This window comes from Anoplophora glabripennis, unplaced genomic scaffold (assembly GCF_000390285.2).
Source record: "Anoplophora glabripennis isolate ALB-LARVAE unplaced genomic scaffold, Agla_2.0 scaffold820, whole genome shotgun sequence".
Lineage (NCBI taxonomy): Eukaryota > Metazoa > Arthropoda > Insecta > Coleoptera > Cerambycidae > Anoplophora > Anoplophora glabripennis.
Window position 1 is genome coordinate 119,437 of NW_019417809.1, and position 22,678 is coordinate 142,114.

The window sequence follows — 22,678 nt, forward strand, 5'->3', positions numbered from 1 at the left end:
ATAAATATGTATTCTACTAATAATAAAGACATTATTATTATTATTATTATTATTATTATTATTATTATTATTATTATTATTGTTATTGTTATTGTTATTGTCATTACTACATACGAGCGACTCCATACGAAGACTCTCCAACGAACGCTCGCGCCGACATTTCTTTTCACTGTATTATCGTTTTCAATAAAAATACTTTTTCTTTCACCGTTGAGAGAGAGTTTTATTTTGCTATACACCGATAGCAACCCTCAAGTGGTGACCCCCACGTGATCTTTCAGCCCTCGTTCAATGAAAGTACTCGATTTTTTGTGCAATTAGAGTGGTTTTTATTTTGCGTAACGCAGCAAACAACATGAGCCTCAAACAAGAAAACTACGTCGAAAATCATACCCGTCCAAAAGATGACAGGCTGAATCGCATTCACGAAGAGTGAACCGCGGCAACCGACGACGAGCACATCTAGATGGCGTTGACGAGGCCGATCGCAAAGCCGTGACGGTGACAATGGTCAGTGCTGGTATCACTAACGTTTTGGTGACCACGCTCGCGAGTGCGATCCGTGCACGTATCGTCCGTCCGGAAAACGAGACGGGCAGTCGATGATGACGAACAGCGACCCGTACCGATTCCGCGCAGTTTATAAATGACAGAGCTGAGCGGAGCATTTGGAATGAGCAGCCCTTGATCCCAGACGACCGTAGGTCGTTGACCTTGACATGACCTTGTGCTGACCTTGACCCCAGGCGGCTGCAGGTCGTTGACTTTGTCATGACCTTGAGGTGACCTTGTCCCCAGACGACCGCAGGACGTTGGCCTTGGCATGACCTTGGGACGACCTTGACCACAGACGACCGTAAGTCGTTGACCTCGGCATGACCTTGACCCCTGATGGCCGTCGGCAGTTGACCTTGACACGACCTTGAGGTGACCTCGACCCCAGACGTTCGTAGATCATGACATGACCTTCAGATGACCTTGGCCAAAATGTCTATACTATTTATGAATATAAATTATGCACTATTAAGGTAAATAATATATCACATCTATTATCTTTAGTCTATATTAGATTTTAGATGCTCAGATCTGTCAAATTTCAAATCATATTTGTGACTCTTTAGTATTGAATTTCTACAATGCAGTCTAATCCATTAAGTAGGTGCCTTTTTTCTTTATAGTAATTATGTCTCAAAATTTCAGGAAACTGCGAATTTGAAGTTTACTTCTGTTTATGAACCTCCCACTATCACGTCCAATTGCAAAAATTGCACCTCATAAGGTCTCCTTTATGCACCAACTTGTAGGTAAATATGAATTTCTTTCAGTTTTGCTATTCTTCCAAATCGCACCTATTTTATATCGGCAAATTCAACTGCTTTTGCTTTTATTAATTAATAAAATTAATTTGTGTTTTTAAATAATAAAATCAGTTGACATCCCCGATGTTACAACAACAATTCAAAATTTTATCCACCAACGTGTTAACACATTTGGGTCCATTTTACTCAGTTTCTACGAACTAACACAAATGGTGTCTTGCTTCACCATAACACAAATGCTTCACCATAAATTAAAACGATATCCATCAACTCCGAGTTGCTATACCTACACGCAAACCATTTTTGACACTAACTACCCATTTTTGACACTAACTACTAAAAAACTATTGTAGGTGTTTACAATAGTACAGATAACAGGTAAATACTATGGCAACGACGATTGCAAAATCCGATTTCAGTATTCGGAGTCGCTGAAGCCACGTGCTCTCCACGCGTATTGCGAATGACGCTAGAGACTACAGTTGTCCAGCTATGTAGTGGTTGAATGTACTATAACTTCAATAATTTTTTTCTCGGAAACTATAAGGATTTTACAAAAAATTTTTTTACGATATCGACTCCATTTCTCATGCCGCATCTATTCCCAAATTTTTTTGGATAAGTTGTGAATCACCCTGTATATTTGTACAAACTATTGAGTAGTAATGTTGATAATCCTAATTTTCTTCATTAATATGTTTGAATGTACCACCATATCCTACTAGAATCTCTAGAACTTTTTATCTTGAACTTGCTTCAACAAATTACCAAATGAACTCCCTACTCTATAGAATTTGTTATAATTACAATATCATCCAGCAAAATTGTGACATATTTAATATCAGTGTAAATTGTTTAAGAACATTGTTAAATCGATTGATTTAGATATAATTTATATTGTATTTGTTTCTTATTGCACTTATATACTCTGTAATGGGGCTCTGCCTGTTGAGTATTAAGTAACTAAATAAATAAATAAATAACAATTATACTAAAAAAACAAATTATTTTCCTTGCAGTTGAAGAAAACGGCCATGATAAATATGTTAGAGAAAACCACTCACCTCTGGAAGTGTAATTACAAGTCGATCTTGTAAATTCTTGACAAACAAAATTGTCTTAGATTGTGTAATTGTTATATATGTTCTTAGCCCAAGCGCTTCTCTTTCTAAATACACATCTTTTGACCTTAAAGTTCCATTTTCCCAATGGCCATACTGCGCATCAATGTCTATATCGACTAATCCCGTAGTAAAATTAGGAAAAGCTAAGTAAGTATCATCATGTGTACTCATAAATACGTTCAGCTTTCCTTGAGTAACATCTATTACTATTCTAATATCAACATTCATAAACCTTGGTTGAACTACAAAAAATACTACCTCTCCCGGGTATAGAGGTTTAGGCTTAATTTTGCATTCATCTGAAAAAAAAAAAAATTATAAATTATGTTGCATGGAGCGGAGATTTTAGTTAATAAATTAGATGACCCAGATAGCAACATATATTCCCAGAATAATCCAGGTATATTCGTTTCATAAAATTTAATTATTCATTGAAACCGTTTTAAATATATTTATACTTTTGAGAATATTCATAAAATCATCATATTGGGATATCTTAGAGAAACTTAGAATCTACATTTTAGACGATTCTGTAGATACTCACAAATATTCAAAATATACATATAATATCTAAAATAAGAATATTCCTATTATAGATGTGAGATTAAACATGATAGATATTACACGAATATTTCTGGGAATATTATCCAAACATGTTAGTAATGTTTTATGTATATTTTAAACTTGTGAATATTCATGGCTAAAAAGATGGGGGGGGGGGGGGGGTAAAAGGGGGTAATAAGGGTCTTAATACTAAAATGTTTTACTATCTATTTTTTTTTCAATAATAATTTTCTGTCATCTCTCAGTCTGCTGTTCTTCTTGTTAGCAGTTCTGAAATAAAAAAATACATATTTTTTTTGGCATTTTTTTTCTTGCTGAACTGAAGTCAATCAGCCCTATGCTGTATGAACATTGACTTCATATCAAGGTTGAAATTATATGAAAAAATGACATTTAGACAGACATTTCAATAAAAATGGAGGTTTACTATGCTGTAAAAAACAAATTGATTGAAATTTGTCAAGAGTTTGAAATGACGTCAAGTAACCTTGAAAACTTCAAAACTTGGTATGCACTAAAGCAGAAATTGATATAAAACTGCATATCAAGGTTGACAAATGTCAAGAATTGTAACGGAAATCGAAAACCTTCACGTTAAGAAACTTGAAACCAATTTAATCAAGAATTCTTGTTGCTCCAGCTAGGGCAGCACACACAATTTATTCCTGTGCAATATTACATAACCTGTGTATCCTTAGAAATGAAAATTTGGATGATAATAATGGTAAGTGTAGCTTAATTTCGATTTAACAAAAGTAAAATCTATATTTTATTTTAGAAATGTTGAATGATAAATGATGAAAATGACGAATTAGAAGAAGATAATTATACAGATATAAGAAGAAATAATTTGCAGTAAGGCCGTATTGTAAGAAATAGGGCAATTCAAAATTATTTTGGAAACATGAAGTTTCATGCCATATTTGATTTAATATTTGTTTATGAATAAAATAATATTAAATATTAATAAAATATATCAATATTAATATATAATTAATATTAATAAAATAATATTTTATATTATTGAAAATATCCATATGAAATAAAATATTTTTAATTTAATATTTTAATTACTTATAGATTTTAACAAGTTTTCCTATGCCACATTCAAAATAAATATACTATTTTTTAAATAATTGAAGTTTTTTCTAACATTTCGATGCGACTCCTTAACATAACGGCTCAAATGGTTCAGGTGAAAATGCAAAATAATTAATAATAAAAAATTAGTAAAAACTTTTATACTGAAAGATTTTCCTTGATCTCTTTTTGTCCTTTTCTGTTTATTTGATTCATGTATTTTTTTCTTTTGTAAGCTAATTCTACAACTTGGGGGTGCCCATATATTAATATTTTTGACAAAACCTCCAAAAATTTTTTTTCTAGATTTGTTAAAATTTCAATTAGAGCAATACCACCTCCAGTTAATTCTTGTTCAAAGTGAATTCTCCTAGCTTTAGATTTTACGTTGGATTCCCATTCGTTAAAGATCTTAAAATGTACTTGATTAATTTTAAATATTACTAGCATTAGCTAGCATTTATTATATATTAATTCATGTGTAGATAATGAAATATAAATGTAAATTATATCTGATAAGCAACATATAATTTTAAGTGACACACCAATATGGAAATATGTTATGCCCGCTTCCAATCGGCAGTACTTCTTTGTTGGCTATGATTTTCTTTATTTATTTCAACAGAAAGATTGTTAACTGCTTCACCATTTTATGTTGTGATACTTACCGTTTATATACAATTAATAAATTCAGAATAACAAAATTGATGATTAAGAATCTTATAATAAAATTTTTGACTGATGTCACCGTTTCTGTTCATAAAGATTGTTTCCATAGTCACCAGTATCTCCCTATAGCAAATAGCGACGTTGCCACAAGTACACTTGAAATAAATTTCAATCAATTTTAATGTCAAGGTTTTCTAATCAAGTGTTCTTAGTGCATACCAATTTTCTCCAAAATTGAAGAACAAATCAATTTTCATTGAAATCACTTCAAGGTTGAAATTAATTTCAATGTTTTTACAGCATAGGGCTTAATATAAGGAAAATAAAAGTTATACAGAGTGATCCGAATTTTATGCAGGAAACTTCGAGGGCAGATAGATCTCTTTAAAATAATAGGTGTTTGCCTTATAAACATAGGTTTGGAACAGCCTCGTTTTAGAGATACAAGGTGTTGAAGTTGTTAAAAAAAAATAGATTTTTTGTTTATATCTCCGGAATCTATTAACCGATCTCAATAAAATTTGGTGCAGATAATGTATGACAGTAGGCCTTGCATTTCCTAAAATATGAGCTCTAATGGACAGGCGTCGCCCTCATTTTATAAAAAAAACTGCGCCACCGTATATTTTACAAGTTATTGTCGGATTTATATTCTAGTGCACTAAATACGTAAAAAAGTCAAGTTATTCATACCAATACAATCCCCTTGTGGCAGAATCTTCAAACCATATTACACGAATATTTATGTTTATGCTTAAAAGTAAGTGCAATTTGTAAGCAGATCAACAAAATTATTTCCACATTACCTGTGAGGTAGTGTTCCTAGAGTGTTTTAGTTTCCCCTGGAGGCTTAATCCACTATCTTTACAAATAAGAACAATTTAAATCAAAATAATAATAAAAATACATTTACCAAGCAACAACAATTAAACAAGAAATGAAATTAACGTTACGTATTTGCAGCAATTGTTCAAAATGCGAACCATCCACATCGATACATTTCTGACAACTTCTATTAATGATTAATGAAATTACCTAACTAATATCATGTGGTGGCTTTCTTTTAATTAATTACACCCGTCTTCTATTCGCTGCAGTAGTTGTGGTCTTGTATCTATTGGAGTAGAGTAAACTTTACTTTTTAGATAGGTAACCCCAAACATAGAAGTCCAGTTGGTTTAGATCTGGCGATCTGGCTGGCCAAGACACTGGATTCTCTGCACCATTATGGTTGACATTGGCAATTGGTCTTCAACCTATCCATCGCTCCATATAATTTTTGAGCCATTCTTGTATTATTCTCCTAAAATGCGCTGGAACACCATCCATTTGTATCCAGCTATTTTGTGGTATATTTAATGGAACATCCTCTAATAATTCAAAAAAGATGGTCTTCTAGAAAGTTTAGAAATGCTGTGAATTTAGATGGGGTGACAAGGAAAAAGGTCCGAATTATTCCGAGCCACACTTTCACAGAAAATTCGTGTTGAAAAGATCTTGTCCGAATTTCATGAGGATTTTCTTGTGACCAAATATTGTGAAAATTCACTCATCGGTCCAAAGTATTTCTAGTAAGAATTCTGCATTATGTTGTGACTTTAAAACAACCACTAATTTTGCCAACCAAGTAAACCAAGTAAATTTTGCACAGGTTGTAAATGGTACGGATTTCTACTATCCTTTTGTAGAACTTTTCAAATTTTCGATTTACTCATCCCAATGTTCTTAAAATTTCATTTATGTGCCTTTCATTGCGCCGTCGTGATTTTTCAAACATCGTTTTAATCCAAAAAGATGAAAGCGACGAGTGTAAAGAATTTTGTTGATATGCTTACAAATTGCACTTACTTTTAACCATAAAACATAAATATTCTTGTAATATTATGGTTAGAAGTATCCGTCACAAGGAGATTGTATTCGTATGAATAACTTGAGAACGGTGAACTTTAAGGAAAAAATTCACGTTACCTTTTTTACGTATTTTATACATTAGAATATAAATATGTTACAATAGCTTGTAAAAAATACAGTGGCGTAGGTTTTTTTATAAAAAAGGGGTGACCCCGTCCAGTTGTATACCACTGGTCCATCCTTTAGAGCTTATATTTTAGGGAATGCAAGGTCTACTGTCATACATCATCTGTACCAAATTTTATTCAGATTGGTTAATAGATTCCGGAGATATAAACAAACAATGATTTTTTTTAACAACTTCAACACCATGTATCTCTAAAACGAGGCCGTTCCAGACCTATGTTTATAAGGCAAACACCTACTATTTTAAAAAGATCTATCTGCCCTCGAAGTTTCCTGCATAAAATTCGGACCACCCTGTATATTTATCAACATTTCATAATTTTAGTTCGACATTTTTAAGACTATATACCTACTTACGGGCTATTTAGTTAAACTTGAACTAATAATGTTCGTTTTTAGATAAAACGATAAGATTGAAACAATTTGCATTTAAAACACCAAACTGATGACGAAACGTTGACAAAATTTATTATATAAATAGTTTCTTTTCTTTTCCACATATTACCCTAGTTGACTTCTTAAAATTGACAATAGTTCCAGTGTGTGATATGATTACTATTTTTAATTGACCTTGCTGCTTTAACTTTTGGTGAAAAATGTATTTGTTTTTGTCCACGACTATAAATTTTAGAGTGTAAACAAATCCCACGCTTTATAATTCAATAAGTCAATAACTGTAGTGTCACTAGAACTATAATGTATTTCAGGGTTTATATTGTGAGGAATAGCTCTAGGATGGGATGTGGTGGCAGCGGCACCTGGAGTCACTGAACAGTTATATCACAGACAAATTAGCGATCGCCACAGACCGCCACTCGAATAGGCTAGCAGTTTTAAATTTCCGAATTGCCGGTAGAGTACACCACCAGCAGAATTTTAGGAAGAATCAAATGTAGCGGCCCGCATACCTACGCGTATCCTAGCAACATATAAACAAGACTTTGGTAATGTTGCCAGCCGTACTTACGGATTTCTTTTGTACACTTTTTTTTATCAATATCTGTTTTTTGCGGTATTGTATTTACTTAAACGTATGATGTAGGTATCGATAAAAATGTTTTTAAAGAATCAACGAATATCTATGTAGTTTCATATGATATTCTGCAGCGGTGTTACAATCAAGTTATTTAATAATAATTTCGTTAATTAGCTACCTACTATTTTCATTTTTTGGTATTGAAATACTGCAGAAAATATATTCCCAAATAAACAAAATTCGTAATAATTTGTTAGGGGCGTATATACCGGGCGTGGACCATTGAAGGATACTGGATACTTATAATTAATTTTAAAATAAACACTTACTGTGCTCACAAGTTAGGGTTTGGCTGTCGTCAGGAGCGACCTCTGGTACTTAAGCTAAGCTCAGGACCTTTTTCAGAAAATAAAAGAAACTCACATGAGTACCCAAGCCTACCCTCACCTTAAGGATAACAACTTAAATCAATTACTACTTTTTAGATAAACTTTTCTCAAATTGCTGCAGCTAACTCTACTTAAAACATCTTTTACTGATATGGCCAATTCATTCAACTATTTATCAAACATCAGGCTAACAATGCAAACCGACCAAACCACCTCTGCACAACCAACATTGGCTGAAAAACAATAGCACTAAGATAGTTCATGGCCAGACAATCCGTACCGGAGCCAGACTGTATCACCGCAGCTAACAGCCTCCTAAGGTACCCTCCGTGTCACCGCAGCTAACGGTTCGGACTGTATCACCGCAGCTAACGGCCCTTCACAACAAGTCAACAAAACAATAATAGGCAGGTCTGGTCAAGCAAACATTGCCACCAATTTCCACATATGATTCATTTCAGCAGTACAGAATATTCAATTAACAATTAATAAGCATGCTAAGATACTCAGTGATAACTCACCCTGTAATTCACAATTACAAGAACTTCAATTATTTCCTCTTATTGACACTGTCTTTAAACTACACACACGCACGCATACTTCACGGTCTTTTATAAAATGAGGCCTATATAGGAATCGTATTAGGGTTTGACTGAAAACAGGGAAGAAGGCATTCATTCTTTATCAATATTAACATCATACCTCGGGCTAATATAGATAGATAGATGGATGGATGGATGGATGGATGGATGGATGGATGGATGGATGGATGGATGGATGGATGGATGGATGGATGGATGGATGGATGGATGGATGGATGGATGGATGGATGGATGGATGGATGGATGGATGGATGGATGGATGGATGGATGGATGGATGGATGGATGGATGGATGGATGGATGGATGGATGGATGGATGGATGGATGGATGGATGGATGGATGGATGGATGGATGGATGGATGGATGGATGGATGGATGGATGGATGGATGGATGGATGGATGGATGGATGGATGGATGGATGGATGGATGGATGGATGGATGGATGGATGGATGGATGGATGGATGGATGGATGGATGGATGGATGGATGGATGGATGGATGGATGGATGGATGGATGGATGGATGGATGGATGGATGGATGGATGGATGGATGGATGGATGGATGGATGGATGGATGGATGGATGGATGGATGGATGGATGGATGGATGGATGGATGGATGGATGGATGGATGGATGGATGGATGGATGGATGGATGGATGGATGGATGGATGGATGGATGGATGGATGGATGGATGGATGGATGGATGGATGGATGGATGGATGGATGGATGGATGGATGGATGGATGGATGGATGGATGGATGGATGGATGGATGGATGGATGGATGGATGGATGGATGGATGGATGGATGGATGGATGGATGGATGGATGGATGGATGGATGGATGGATGGATGGATGGATGGATGGATGGATGGATGGATGGATGGATGGATGGATGGATGGATGGATGGATGGATGGATGGATGGATGGATGGATGGATGGATGGATGGATGGATGGATGGATGGATGGATGGATGGATGGATGGATGGATGGATGGATGGATGGATGGATGGATGGATGGATGGATGGATGGATGGATGGATGGATGGATGGATGGATGGATGGATGGATGGATGGATGGATGGATGGATGGATGGATGGATGGATGGATGGATGGATGGATGGATGGATGGATGGATGGATGGATGGATGGATGGATGGATGGATGGATGGATGGATGGATGGATGGATGGATGGATGGATGGATGGATGGATGGATGGATGGATGGATGGATGGATGGATGGATGGATGGATGGATGGATGGATGGATGGATGGATGGATGGATGGATGGATGGATGGATGGATGGATGGATGGATGGATGGATGGATGGATGGATGGATGGATGGATGGATGGATGGATGGATGGATGGATGGATGGATGGATGGATGGATGGATGGATGGATGGATGGATGGATGGATGGATGGATGGATGGATGGATGGATGGATGGATGGATGGATGGATGGATGGATGGATGGATGGATGGATGGATGGATGGATGGATGGATGGATGGATGGATGGATGGATGGATGGATGGATGGATGGATGGATGGATGGATGGATGGATGGATGGATGGATGGATGGATGGATGGATGGATGGATGGATGGATGGATGGATGGATGGATGGATGGATGGATGGATGGATGGATGGATGGATGGATGGATGGATGGATGGATGGATGGATGGATGGATGGATGGATGGATGGATGGATGGATGGATGGATGGATGGATGGATGGATGGATGGATGGATGGATGGATGGATGGATGGATGGATGGATGGATGGATGGATGGATGGATGGATGGATGGATGGATGGATGGATGNGGTTAGGGTAATACGCGAATAAGATTCAACCAGATTTCCAGCATGCCTAGTGTTATATTGATGTATATCAGCATGAGATTGCAAATTACATAAATTGGAATGAACGAGTTGAAGCGAATCAAGTAGATATAGGCAGGTCAGTGGTAGAATCTTATACCTGACAAACATCTCCTTGCTTGGAGCTAACATAGGGACACCCGCAACCCGACGAACAGCTGCTTTTTGTAACACAAAAACTCTATACGAACCACTAGAGTTGCCCCACAAAGGCACACCATAGGTTAAATTACTATGTATTAATGAAAAATAAACCATTTTCATTACATTATTAGTGATAAATGGTCTTATCTGTCTCATAAAGAATACCTGCGTAGCTAGTTTTGAACATAGTTTATTGATATGAGGTATCCAAGTTAAACCAGGGTCAAGGGTAATACCAAGCAAATTAACTGGTTCAGATTTCTCTGAATTTTTACTAGTTGTAAAAGTTATGAAATTTGTTTTACTAATATTTAATTTTAGATTATTTGCCGAAAACCAGTCATTCGCGGGATTTAGACTGTCTCTGCTGTTCTTGTCACGGGTTAACAAGGTTGTATCGTCGGCAAAGAGTATACAAGAAGCATTACGAATGTTAACAGGTAAGTCATTGATATAAATAAGGAATAGTATAGGCCCTAAGACCAAACCTTGAGGGACACCAGCCTTCACCGGTATTAAAGCATATTCACAGTCATTGAGACACACATATTGCCGTCTGTCAGTCAAGTATGATTGGAATAATTGCAATGCTTTGCCACGAATTCCGTAGTATTCTAATTTTACTAGCAGTATTTCTAAATTTACGCAGTCAAAAGCCTTAGACAAATCACACATAATTGTATGTGTGGGATTACCTTGATTAAATCCCTCAACTATTTGATCTAATATAGCTAATAAGGCTTTGATAGTAGAAAGATTTTTCCTAAATCCGAATTGAGATGGTGTCAATATAGATTTAGTTTCAAGATATGAGATCAATTTTTCTTTAATTAATATTTCAAATATTTTAGAAATTACAGGAACAATGGATATTGGTCTATAGTTGTCAAGTTTATTAATATCTCATTTTTTATGAATAGGAAGTACTTTAGTTATTTTAAGACAGTCAGGCCAAACCGCCTCATTTAAAAACTTATTGAATAATATGGTCAAAGGTGCAACAAGAAACTCAAGCGAGGTTTTTACCATGATACTACTAATTCCATAGTAATCTAAAGAGCTGGTATTTTTCAATTTCAAAATAGCCTGGCGTACATCTGACTCAATAATAGCAGAAGCAAAAAAAGATGATATTTTAGGCAAATTATGGAGGAATATGGCGGGATTTATGCCTTGATTTCCAATTGACTTGGCAATAATATCAGAAACAGTAGCAAAAAAATTGTTAAACTCCTGAGCACAAAAATTTGAAACATTAGAGTGACATTTTTTGGATCTTTCTGAATTCACAATTTTCCATACACCTTTGTTTACATTATTGGCATTACAGATAGTATTGCTGTAACAGGTACGTTTTGCCTCTTTTATAGCACGTGTATATGATCTTTTAGTTTCACGATAGGTTTCCCAATCTCTCTCCGAATCAGTCTCATTAAACCTACTTTTATTTCTATTGAGTGTTTTTCTCAATTCTCAATGTCTTCAGTTCCCTGTTATACCATTTGATGTCTGATGATGTACATTTCAATTTATAAGGAAAACAATTATCCACAATGTTTACATATTTATTTAAAAAAGTGTTCATTAAAGAGCTAGCATTCAAATTACTATAATAAAGATCAGACCAATTTAGTGTTTCCAAATTTTCTAGAAATACATTACATTTCATCGTATCAATTACTCGAGTACGATATGTACCCTTGGGTAATTTTTTATGTTCTTCTTCTACACGAAGATATACTGATAAATGATCAGCTATATGTGTGTCCAATACTCCCGTTGAAAGAGAAGCAGAATTGATGTTAGTAATTACATTATCTAACTTTGATTTGGTGTGCAGCGTAACTCTAGTAGGTTCATGTATAAAGTGCTGTAAACCATACATTGTAAATATATTACACAAGTCAATAATATACTCTGTGCCGGCATCAAGGTCCAAATTGATGTCACCAATAATAATAAGAAATTTAAATCTACTTGAGTAAAACTCAATTAAGTTATGTATAAAAGACTTAAATATAGAAAGGTCTCCTTTTGAGGGAGATCTATAAGCAGTCACTAAAAGGCAACTTGCAGAAATAATTTCAGCAGCACAAAATTCTGGATGAAAGGTATTACAAGAATTAGAAACATTAACGTTTCTTAAATGAATTTTTGAAGATAAAGATGCAAATATGGCTACGCCTCCATGTTTATTGGAGCCTACACGAGAAAAGCTAGATACTAACTGATAGTTAGGAATAGATATTGAATTTAACAAATCATACTCTAGCCAGTGCTCTGATATAAATAGAATATCAAAATGATTACTAGCTAAAAATATCTGAAGTTCATTAATTTTGTTAGATAAACTTTGAGCATTGATATGTAGCACAGAGTACTTACAATCCACATCAATATTAGACATTTTGAGATGCTGAAGGCGACCTGCTTCCTCCATTACTCCTTGAACCTTTTGAGGGAAAAAACCTGTTCAACACCACCCTGCTAGGCCAAATCCTGTTGTCAGTAATTGCAGAAGACTCATCCATAGGTAGGGATAATTTGAAGGAAGAATATCTTGTAGGGTTCTTGCTGTTTAGCTTTTCCACCTTTATGTTTGGAGCAAAACTTTTTAAATAGTTCAGCAATTCATCCAGATCAGTGGTAACGTCCAAGTTGGTCACATGATAGTCGAACATGCGAATCGATGTAGGGGACGCTGCTGCTTTAAATGGGCATTGCGATAAGTTTTTCTGATTACCTACGAGTATACTTCTGGTATTAGGTCTAGGTCTGGGTTTAACTTCCCTATTAATATCCTTTTCCATATTAATTAGCGAAACACAAACATTACGAGCATGAGCGTTGTGGAGTGCATTCGATACTGTTCTTTTACTAATTTTTGCACCGCTCTGTAATGCTGTGTGAGCAGTATTGTTGTCAGTTGTAATGTCGTTACGATCGTTTGAAGACTGGGAAGATGTATTAGGTTTACCCTCTTTAAGTAAATCGACCTGATCCGTAAGGGATTTAATTGCGATGTTTTGGTTGAAAATAATTTGGTCCTTTTGGCGAATAATTTCCTCCAAAAGGATAGGATGTCCCTAACAATTTTAAACAGCTTGTAATATAATTTTGTTAATATTTGATAGGTAGAGGTTTTTTCTGTATTTTGACATCCACTTATAGGTTTAATAATTAAAGATAGAAAGAAACTTTAAATACAATAACATTAAAATGCCTACAATTTTTACAAATCAACATGCAAGTAATTCTGATGATACAGTTGAAAATGTTTTTATTTACTATTAATTGCTTCAAAAACAAATTCAAAATTATCAAACATTTCGTCCTGTATTTTTCTTTCAATACTTGTAAATTTTCAGGTCTTTAATAATATATTTTGTTGAAGTATCCTCACAAAAATATGTCTAAAGGAGTGAGATCGGGGCTGTTTTTTGGCCACCTAAGGTTTCTAATAATATTTTTTAGTGTTGGTTGACGGGATTGTTCCTCCAAAATAAATTTGCCAATATTCCTGAATAACTTTTGCACATTATTGTTATTTGAATAATACAGTTAATTATGTTTTATTTTTCGTCATCAGAAGAACCCATTGTAAGTTTTTTTAATTTTTTAAATTAAAATGGGTTATTCTAATAATGATAAATGCCATGTATTTTTAAAAGAAGGTTCGTTTCTGTCGTTTTTGTCTGATTGTATGCGAGAGAGATAGAGTTATAGTGTGTGATAGAGATAGGGACTCTGTCCTCATAGAGAGCTTCTCTCTCTCTCTGCTGTCTTCAGGAGTCTCTGGGGCTTCCCCAGCAATTTCAGGACACCTAGGGAGGGAACGTGCCTTTTTACCCTTCGTTATCGATCTATGATGTCACACAGTATGAGAAAAAAAACGGTTTTTGTTCGTAACTCGGAAATGGCTGGAAATGTAAACAAATTTCCCCTTGGTTCTGAGTAAAGCACTCGGTGGGTGACGCAGAGCGGGGTGTCACAATATATGAAAGAAAAAAAAACAGTATTTGCTGGTATCAAAAAATCTCCCATGGTGAACGAGTGAAAAACGTCAAAATCCACATGTCAAAAAAAATAAAAAAATCGGGAGCAACGGTGTATGACATCATAGGATAAAAAAGTGTTTATAACTCGGAAACGGTGTGTTGAATCGAAAAAATAATTAAAAAATCTCCCCCCCCCCCCGGGTTCGTATGTATGTTCCTACTTGAATGCAAAAGGTCCTAAGTTCGTATGTCGAAAATAAATTTTGGAAACAAGAGGTGTGTGACGTGATATAGTAAAAAGGCCGTATAACTCGAAAACGGTACGTTAAATCGAAAAAATAATTAAATAATCTCCTCATACCCGATTGTCGTTTCTGCGTTGAATGGAAAAGGTCCGAAGTCCGTATGTGGAAAATAAATTTCGGAAAGAAGTGGTGTGTGAGGTGATACAGCAAAAAAGGTCTTATAATTCGGAAACGGTGCATTGAATCGAAAAAATAATTAAAAAAATCTCCCCACTCCTCTGGTTCTGATTGACCGTTCTGCGTTGAATGGAAAAGGTCCGAAGTCAGTATGTCGAAAAACAAAAAAGGTAGTCAAATGTTGCAACAGTAGTAGCGAACGCATTATCTTATCTCTGTATTGATTGATTATTTGTTGTTTTTTTTTAATAAATTTCGTATTCAATTACTTCTTGAGGTTTCAGCAATTTCACATTATGTTAATTTTGTTGAACACCTTGTGTCACAAATATGAGCACTACCAATGGCATCCATGATATGCAACACTTGTGTCAATAATTATTTTACCTATCTAAAGAAATCAACAATAAGAGAGCAGTATCCATCTAAGGATACACAACCTGTATAATGCAATTTTTTTAAACATATGTGTTATCGTACCATATTGGAAGTCGACGCACAATTTTAAAAACATTAATTTCAAGTTTTTGAATTTTCCCATTCCAAGGTGATGTAAAATAAATAATTAATTAGGTAAATTCATAGTTTTAATTCTGACTTTGTTGTGTATGTAACCTGTGTAAGAAGAAGAAGAAGAAAAATAACTAACTTTAACCTAAGTTGTTGTTGTAAAAAAGATCGAATAATATACGTTGTGCTTTAAAGAAATAAAGTTGTTAAAGGCTAGACATAACATTTATTGGCGCAGTCGAGTTCACCCTGTGAATCGAACCGAGAGGGAGGAAAGACGAGAAAATCTCAATCATGGCTTTGCTGGGTACAATTGAACCATTCAATACCGGCGAACCGCTGAAATGGAAGACGTATATGGAACGATTCCAGTTTTTCATAACTGCAAATGGAATTACAGATGAAACCAAGAAGAAAGCTGTTTTTTTGAGTATATGTGGACCATCCACCTACGACATTATTCACTCTTTAATAGCACCTCAGGCTGTGTCTGATGTAGATTTGGCAGTCATAACAGAGAAACTGTCAGCACATTTTCTTCCACGTACTTCTACAGTAGTGGGCCGTTTCATGTTTCATCATAGAAATCAAAAACCAGAAGAGAATATGGCATCATATATTAAAGAGTTAAGACATCTAGCAGGCGACTGTGGGTTTAATGAATCTATATTAGAGGAAATGTTAAGGGACCGGATCGTGTGCGGAGTTAAGGATGAAAATTTACAGCGTCGACTGTTGGCAGAACAAAATTTAACTTTTAGTAAAGCCGAAGAATTGGCCCTTGCACATGAAACGGCAATGCAGAGTGTCTCTGCTCTAAGGGAGACGACGGTTCTAGCAACTCACAGTGTAAACAAGTTTCAAAATAAGCAATTCAAGCAAAATGGTAAAACATGTTTCCGTTGCGAGAACATCCATGCTCCAGAAGATTGTCGATTCAAGGATACTGTTTGTAATTTTTGCAAGAAAAAAGGACAGATTGAAAGAGCATGCCTATCCAAGAAAAGAGGCATAAGAAAAGAACACATCCAGAAAAAACAAATTGCTAACCAGAAGGCGATAAGTGCAGAGGAAGAGAAGCAAGTGCAAATGGTGGAAGCAAAGTCAACGGAAGCTATCCACCCAAGCTATGATATATTTGTCATAAAGGACGGGCCAAAGATAAAGGATTTTATGGTGCCACTTAAAATAAAATTAATAGCAAAGAAATAAAGTTGGAGCTCGATAGCGGATCAGCATATACTATAATCGGGAATAAAACATTCGACAGTGTGTTTCCAGATAATAAGCCCCAGTTAACAACACCAAGTTTTAGTCTAAAGGTGTATCAGAGTAAAGTTATCGAAGTGCAAGGAATGTGTGATGTAGAGGTACAGTTAGGACCCATAGTTACAGTACTTTCCCTAGTGGTAGCGAAGTCCGACAGAGCCAATTTACTAGGCAGAAATTGGTTTGAAGCATTGCAAATCAAAGTTAGTATAGTAAAAACTGTCCATGAGGAGAGCAGCAAAATTCAGGAACTAACTAAAGAGTTCGCGGATATATTTAAGGAGGGCCTTGGCCAATTCAAAGGTCCCCCAATCAATCTCAATGTGGATAAGTCCGTCAATCCTGTGTTAATGAGAGCTAGAAGAGTACCTTTTGCATTGAGACCAGCTGTAGAGAGATAATTAGCTAAACTCCAGGAACAAGGTATTTTGGAAAAAGTGGCACATCCTAAATGGGCCACACCCATTGTACCCGTAATCAAACCAAACAATGAGGTTAGGATATGTGGAGATTACAGTCAGACAGTAAATTTAGCATTACGTAAAGACGTGTATCCCGTTCCATGCGTGCAGGAAATGTTGGCAGCACTAGCTGGAGGAAGAGTTTTTGCAAAGTTGGATTTGTCTCAGGCCTACCAGCAACTGAGTGTGGATACTGAAAGTGCTGATGCACAGACAATGATTACTCATCTGGGTGCATATAGAGTCACCCGATTACAGTTTGGTATTTCCACTGCCCCACAAATATTTCAAAGATTTATTGAAAATAGGTTGGTTGGTATTCCTGGGGTACTGCCATATTTTGACGATATTTTGGTAGTGGCTGAAACAGAAAATCAGTTAGAGGAAAAACTGCGGTTAATATTTCAAAGGTTCCGTGAAGATGGTCTGCGTCTGCGGAAAGAGAAATGTGTATTATTGAGTTCCGAAGTTGAGTTTTTAGGATTTCGAATATCGTCTAATGGAATACACCCAACACAAGAGAAGGTTACTGCAATACGGAAAGCTAGACCTCCAACATGTAAAACGGAACTTCAAGCTTTCCTGGGTTTGGTAAATTTTTATCATCTATTCCTGAAAGACAAAGCAACCGTCCTGGAACCATTACATCAGCTATTACACAAGGATAAACTATGGAAATGGGAGCAGGAAGAAATGAAATCGTTTAACAAAATTAAAAAGTTGTTGTCATCTGATGCCTGTTTAGCACATTATGATGAACAGAGACCACTGATTTTAACATGTGATGCCAGCCCATACGAAGTTGGAGCAGTGCTTAGTTTAATTGATAAAAATGGAAAAGAAGTGCCCATTGCATACCATAGTCGTACACTTAGCACTACCGAACGAAATTTTGCTCAGTTAGACAAAGAAGCACTTGCATGCATTGTAGGTGTCCGGAAATTCCATAACTATATGTTTGGAAGGTTTACTCAAATTCGCACCAATCACAAACCCCTATTAAGAATTTTGGCACCAAACAAACCAATACCCGAAGTTTTATCGCCACGAATGCTCAGATGGAGGCTAATATTATCAGCTTATAGGTATGAGTTGATCTATATTCCTGGACGTAATATTCCCCATGCCGATGCCTTAAGCAGATTACTTTTAGATTGCAAGGAACAAGAAGTACCTCCATCTTACGATGTCCTAATACTAGAGAACAATGCGGAACCCTTGTTTTCAGCTGAACAAGTTGGAAAAGGCACATCAAAAGATCCAACCTTATCTAAAGTGCTATTATGGACCTTGAAAGGATGGCCAATGAGTAAAAGTGAAATTCCTGCAGACTGTCAAGTATACTGGCTACACAGAAAGGAAAAATCAGCTTACAAAGGATGCCTTCTGTGGGGAACAAGAGTTATAATTCCACCAGAGGGGAGGAGACAAATACTTAACCTGCTTCATGAAGCTCACCCAGGCATTGTCAAGATGAAAGCACTTGCCAGGTCATATGTATGGTGGCCAGGGCTGGACAAGGACATCGAAAGAGTGGTCGAACTATGTGAAAAGTGTCAGCAATCAAGACATTTACCAAAAAACACTATCGTACACCCATGGGAATGGTCAACGGCCCCTTGGTCCCAATTACACATTGACCATGCAGGACCAGTAAATGGTAATATATTCTTAATCGTTGTGGATTCATACTCCAAATGGTTAGAGGTACGTAAAGTTCCCTCAACGTCTACGGAATCAACTGTTAGAGTTTTGCGAGAACTGTTTGCAACTCATGGATTATATGATGTCATTGTATCAGATAATGCGACTGGTTTTGTTTCTGAAGAATTTCAAACATTCCTTAGACGAAACGGCATTAGACATGCTCGAGTAGCCCCATATCACCCTGCAGGAAATGGGCAAGCAGAGCGAATGGTACAAACAACTAAAGAAGTTCTAAAGAAAATGTCTGGAGATATACACACTAATATATCCAGATTTTTACTGCATCAACACATAACACCACATGCGACTACAGGACGAAGCCCAGCAGAGTTATTAATGAATCGGAGAATAAACACTGTATTTGACAAGCTTCATCCGAATTTCATCATGGATATGAAAAACAAACAAGAATCAATGGATGTGACAGGGGATTTGAGAACTTTTGGCTCGGGAGACCAAGTATTTGCTCGTAACCTCACCCAAGGACCAAAATGGACTCCCGCAACGGTACAGTCACCTTTAGGTCCAGTATCATATAGATTGATAACACCAGAGGGTAACGAAATGCATCGACATGCAAATCAAATGCGACATAGGGCTATACATTATGAGGAACCACCTGAGATACCAGTTCCAGCAGCAGAAGTAAATTCTGAAGAACAACCTCCAATGCTAGAACCAGAGCCTTTGTCAACGACTGTTCTTCCCCAACCCATGAACGTGAGTAGTCCTTCTGATGACAAGGGTCGCCTTGTTAGAGAGCGTCGAAGACCGAAGTATTTAGATGATTATACTAACTAGAAGGGGAGGGGTGTTGTGTATGTAACCTGTGTAAGAAGAAGAAGAAGAAAAATAACTAACTTTAACTTAAGTTGTTGTAGTAAAAAAGATCGAATAATATACGTTGTGCTTTAAAGAAATAAAGTTGTTAAAGGCTAGACATAACAGACTTGATTTATTTTATTTAGCATTTTAGGCAAATGTGATTTCCAAACAGAAGATAAGTTCCATATCTCTTTAATTACATAATTGAAAGCGTTAAAATTTAGCAGTTATTATTTGGCAACAAAGCCACCGCTGGAACTGCCGCCTATTACCAAGTAGAAGAGTACGCTAAATTTCATTGATGGATGCCAGCTAACAAAAGCCTGCATTCATTTCGGGTTGCCAATTTCCAGCATTTTAGAAGCAGTGTGTGGCGATAAGCTATATTGTCTGTGGTTATATGGACCTACATAGACATAGTGGGACGTGCCGATGTACTATCATTAACCGCTATTTGTAACTTTGCAATAAATGCAATACGCGACGGGTCAAAGATCCTAGATCCGGTCGCCCGAGCAATGACAATACATTATTCTTACTCAGCAAAAACTTACATTATTGTAGTTATAGAAAATAAAATTAGTCTTAACTCGAACTCTCTATTAATTAACATCAAAATATACCTTAACCCCAGAAGATAATACCACGTGGCGATCCTGTCGAAAAATTTTTAGAAGATTCCAGTAATTAGAAGATTCCAGGATGTAGTGCATTTGCAAGTGAAGTTTTAAAATCAAGCAAAATGGGGAATCAAAATACAAAGGAAGAAATTTTAGTGAACCAAAATAATGATAACACTAATCCGCAAATTTATTCAGCGATAATTATTTCCGGAACAATAGTAATTTTGTCTCTACTAGTGATCTGCGGCTTTGCAATATTCTTTTGCATGAAAACGTTTAAAAACGTAATAAAGGACATAAGAGCACAGGCAACTTCCATCGTTTAAATACCCGCTGAAAATGAACATGTAATGTAAAAAAATAAGTGAAAATAAAGAAAAAACATTTAAATGTAAAAGAAAAAACTGTTAAATTAAGTGAAGTGAAATTTTCTAATCAGAACATCAACCAATATGGAAATTCAGATACAAATTTTCTACAACCAACTTCTACCTTCTACCAGATCAGCACCACCGACTTTATCTTCATCCGACCCGAACATCGTCACAGAGTTTACAAGTAAGTCAAGTACAGTGAATAAAGTGAAGTGAACAATGCAATTATATTCTAGTTTTAGCTATAAGACTTCATCATTTTTTTGTATTTATAACTTCCTACCAATCTCTCCTGACAATTGTAGAGGAAATTGAAATAATTAACAAAAATTTAAAGAAAGGGGGACCTAACAGAATATACAAAGAATCAAGTCTTTTAGAAAAATTAGGTCAAATTAAAAAACCTGCAGACAAAATATATAGAAACGTATAATTCTATAGGAAAAACTGTTAGTCTTGCAGATCAATTAATTATAAATGACTTTAAAACTAAATTTATTACATTATAGTCCAAGAGAATTAAATTCAAAGATATGGCTGTTGCTTGACGTAGATTAGATATTAGTAAAAATCGGTCGAAAATAATATAAACAATAAAAATATAAGGTTGCGCCAAGAAAAAAAGTTGTGCTATTTGCAGAAAAAATTAAAAACTGCAAAAATACTAAAAAATCACGTGTTTTTTCTAACATTTTCCAATATAACTTCTTAAATATGCATTTTACAGAAAAAACTATTACTGATGAAATTGTTTGTTATAAAATTTGCTATAAGACAAAATTGTGTTGATACCTGCGCATTTCATATTTTTGTTGCTAGATAGCCAAAACAGCGTGAGAAAGTGATGAAAATCGGGGTAATTTTGAAGCGTCCAACTGATAGGTAAGAAATTCAGGCCGAGTATGTATCCCATTTACGTTAAAATGTTATGTTAGAAATAACGTTTGTAAATAACATGCCGTAATAACATAAGTATCCGTCAAACAGACATGTTATTTAATTGTAATGAAATAAAACTGAACACGGCCGCTATTTTATGTTGTACGTACCCGTTATTTACGAGTTTGCGCTCTACGTTGTAGGTATTTGTTTCATGTTTCATAACAACAGACTACATACCGGCAGAACGAAACCATCACAATTAAAACTTATTAATGCTTTATGACAACAGTTTGCTACTAGAGTTAATTTATTGAGCATGAATTTGGGGAAAAACCACACAAAACAAATAAAAATTAAAAGACGTATTTTTTTATCGGTGGAAAAACATGTTTAGGGGTGAAATACATCTTCAAAGTTCGCCCCTCAAAACAGATTTTTCTAAATATCTGGGGTTCTCATCAATATTTTGGAACGAATCAAAATGCAAAATTACTTCTTATAAAAAAACAGATGTTTCATTAGTGTTTTCGTGTTTGGGGGTTGCTACCCTTATTTTTTATTTCAGACTATATTTTTCAAACAATTTTTATAGGTATATAAAAAATTCATATTTGTTAAAAAAAAATTAAAAATATGATTTATGTAAATAAATTGACAAAATTAAGTTCTCTTTTTAAGGGGTGAACAACCCCCTAGTGTGCGAAAAATTTCTGTGCTGACTAGAATTAACATTTTAAAATAAAAAGTTTTTACTTTTTCTCTAATCATACGAATAATTTTTTCTATTGGTCTAAAACGGATTTAAAC

The 22,678-nt window shown here is 35.5% G+C and overlaps 1 protein-coding gene across 1 annotated transcript in view; it reads right to left on the reverse strand.

Annotated features, from left to right (window-relative positions):
• The window catches only part of LOC111692491 (multiple epidermal growth factor-like domains protein 8), a gene marked incomplete at its 5' end in the record, with an annotated part of 113,739 nt that overhangs the window by 29,354 nt on the left and 61,707 nt on the right, over positions 1-22,678 (reverse strand). The window contains one exon of the mRNA XM_023456532.1: positions 2,384-2,742. Within this exon, the coding sequence (XP_023312300.1) occupies positions 2,384-2,742 (359 nt within the window). The remainder of the gene's footprint in view (positions 1-2,383; positions 2,743-22,678) is intronic.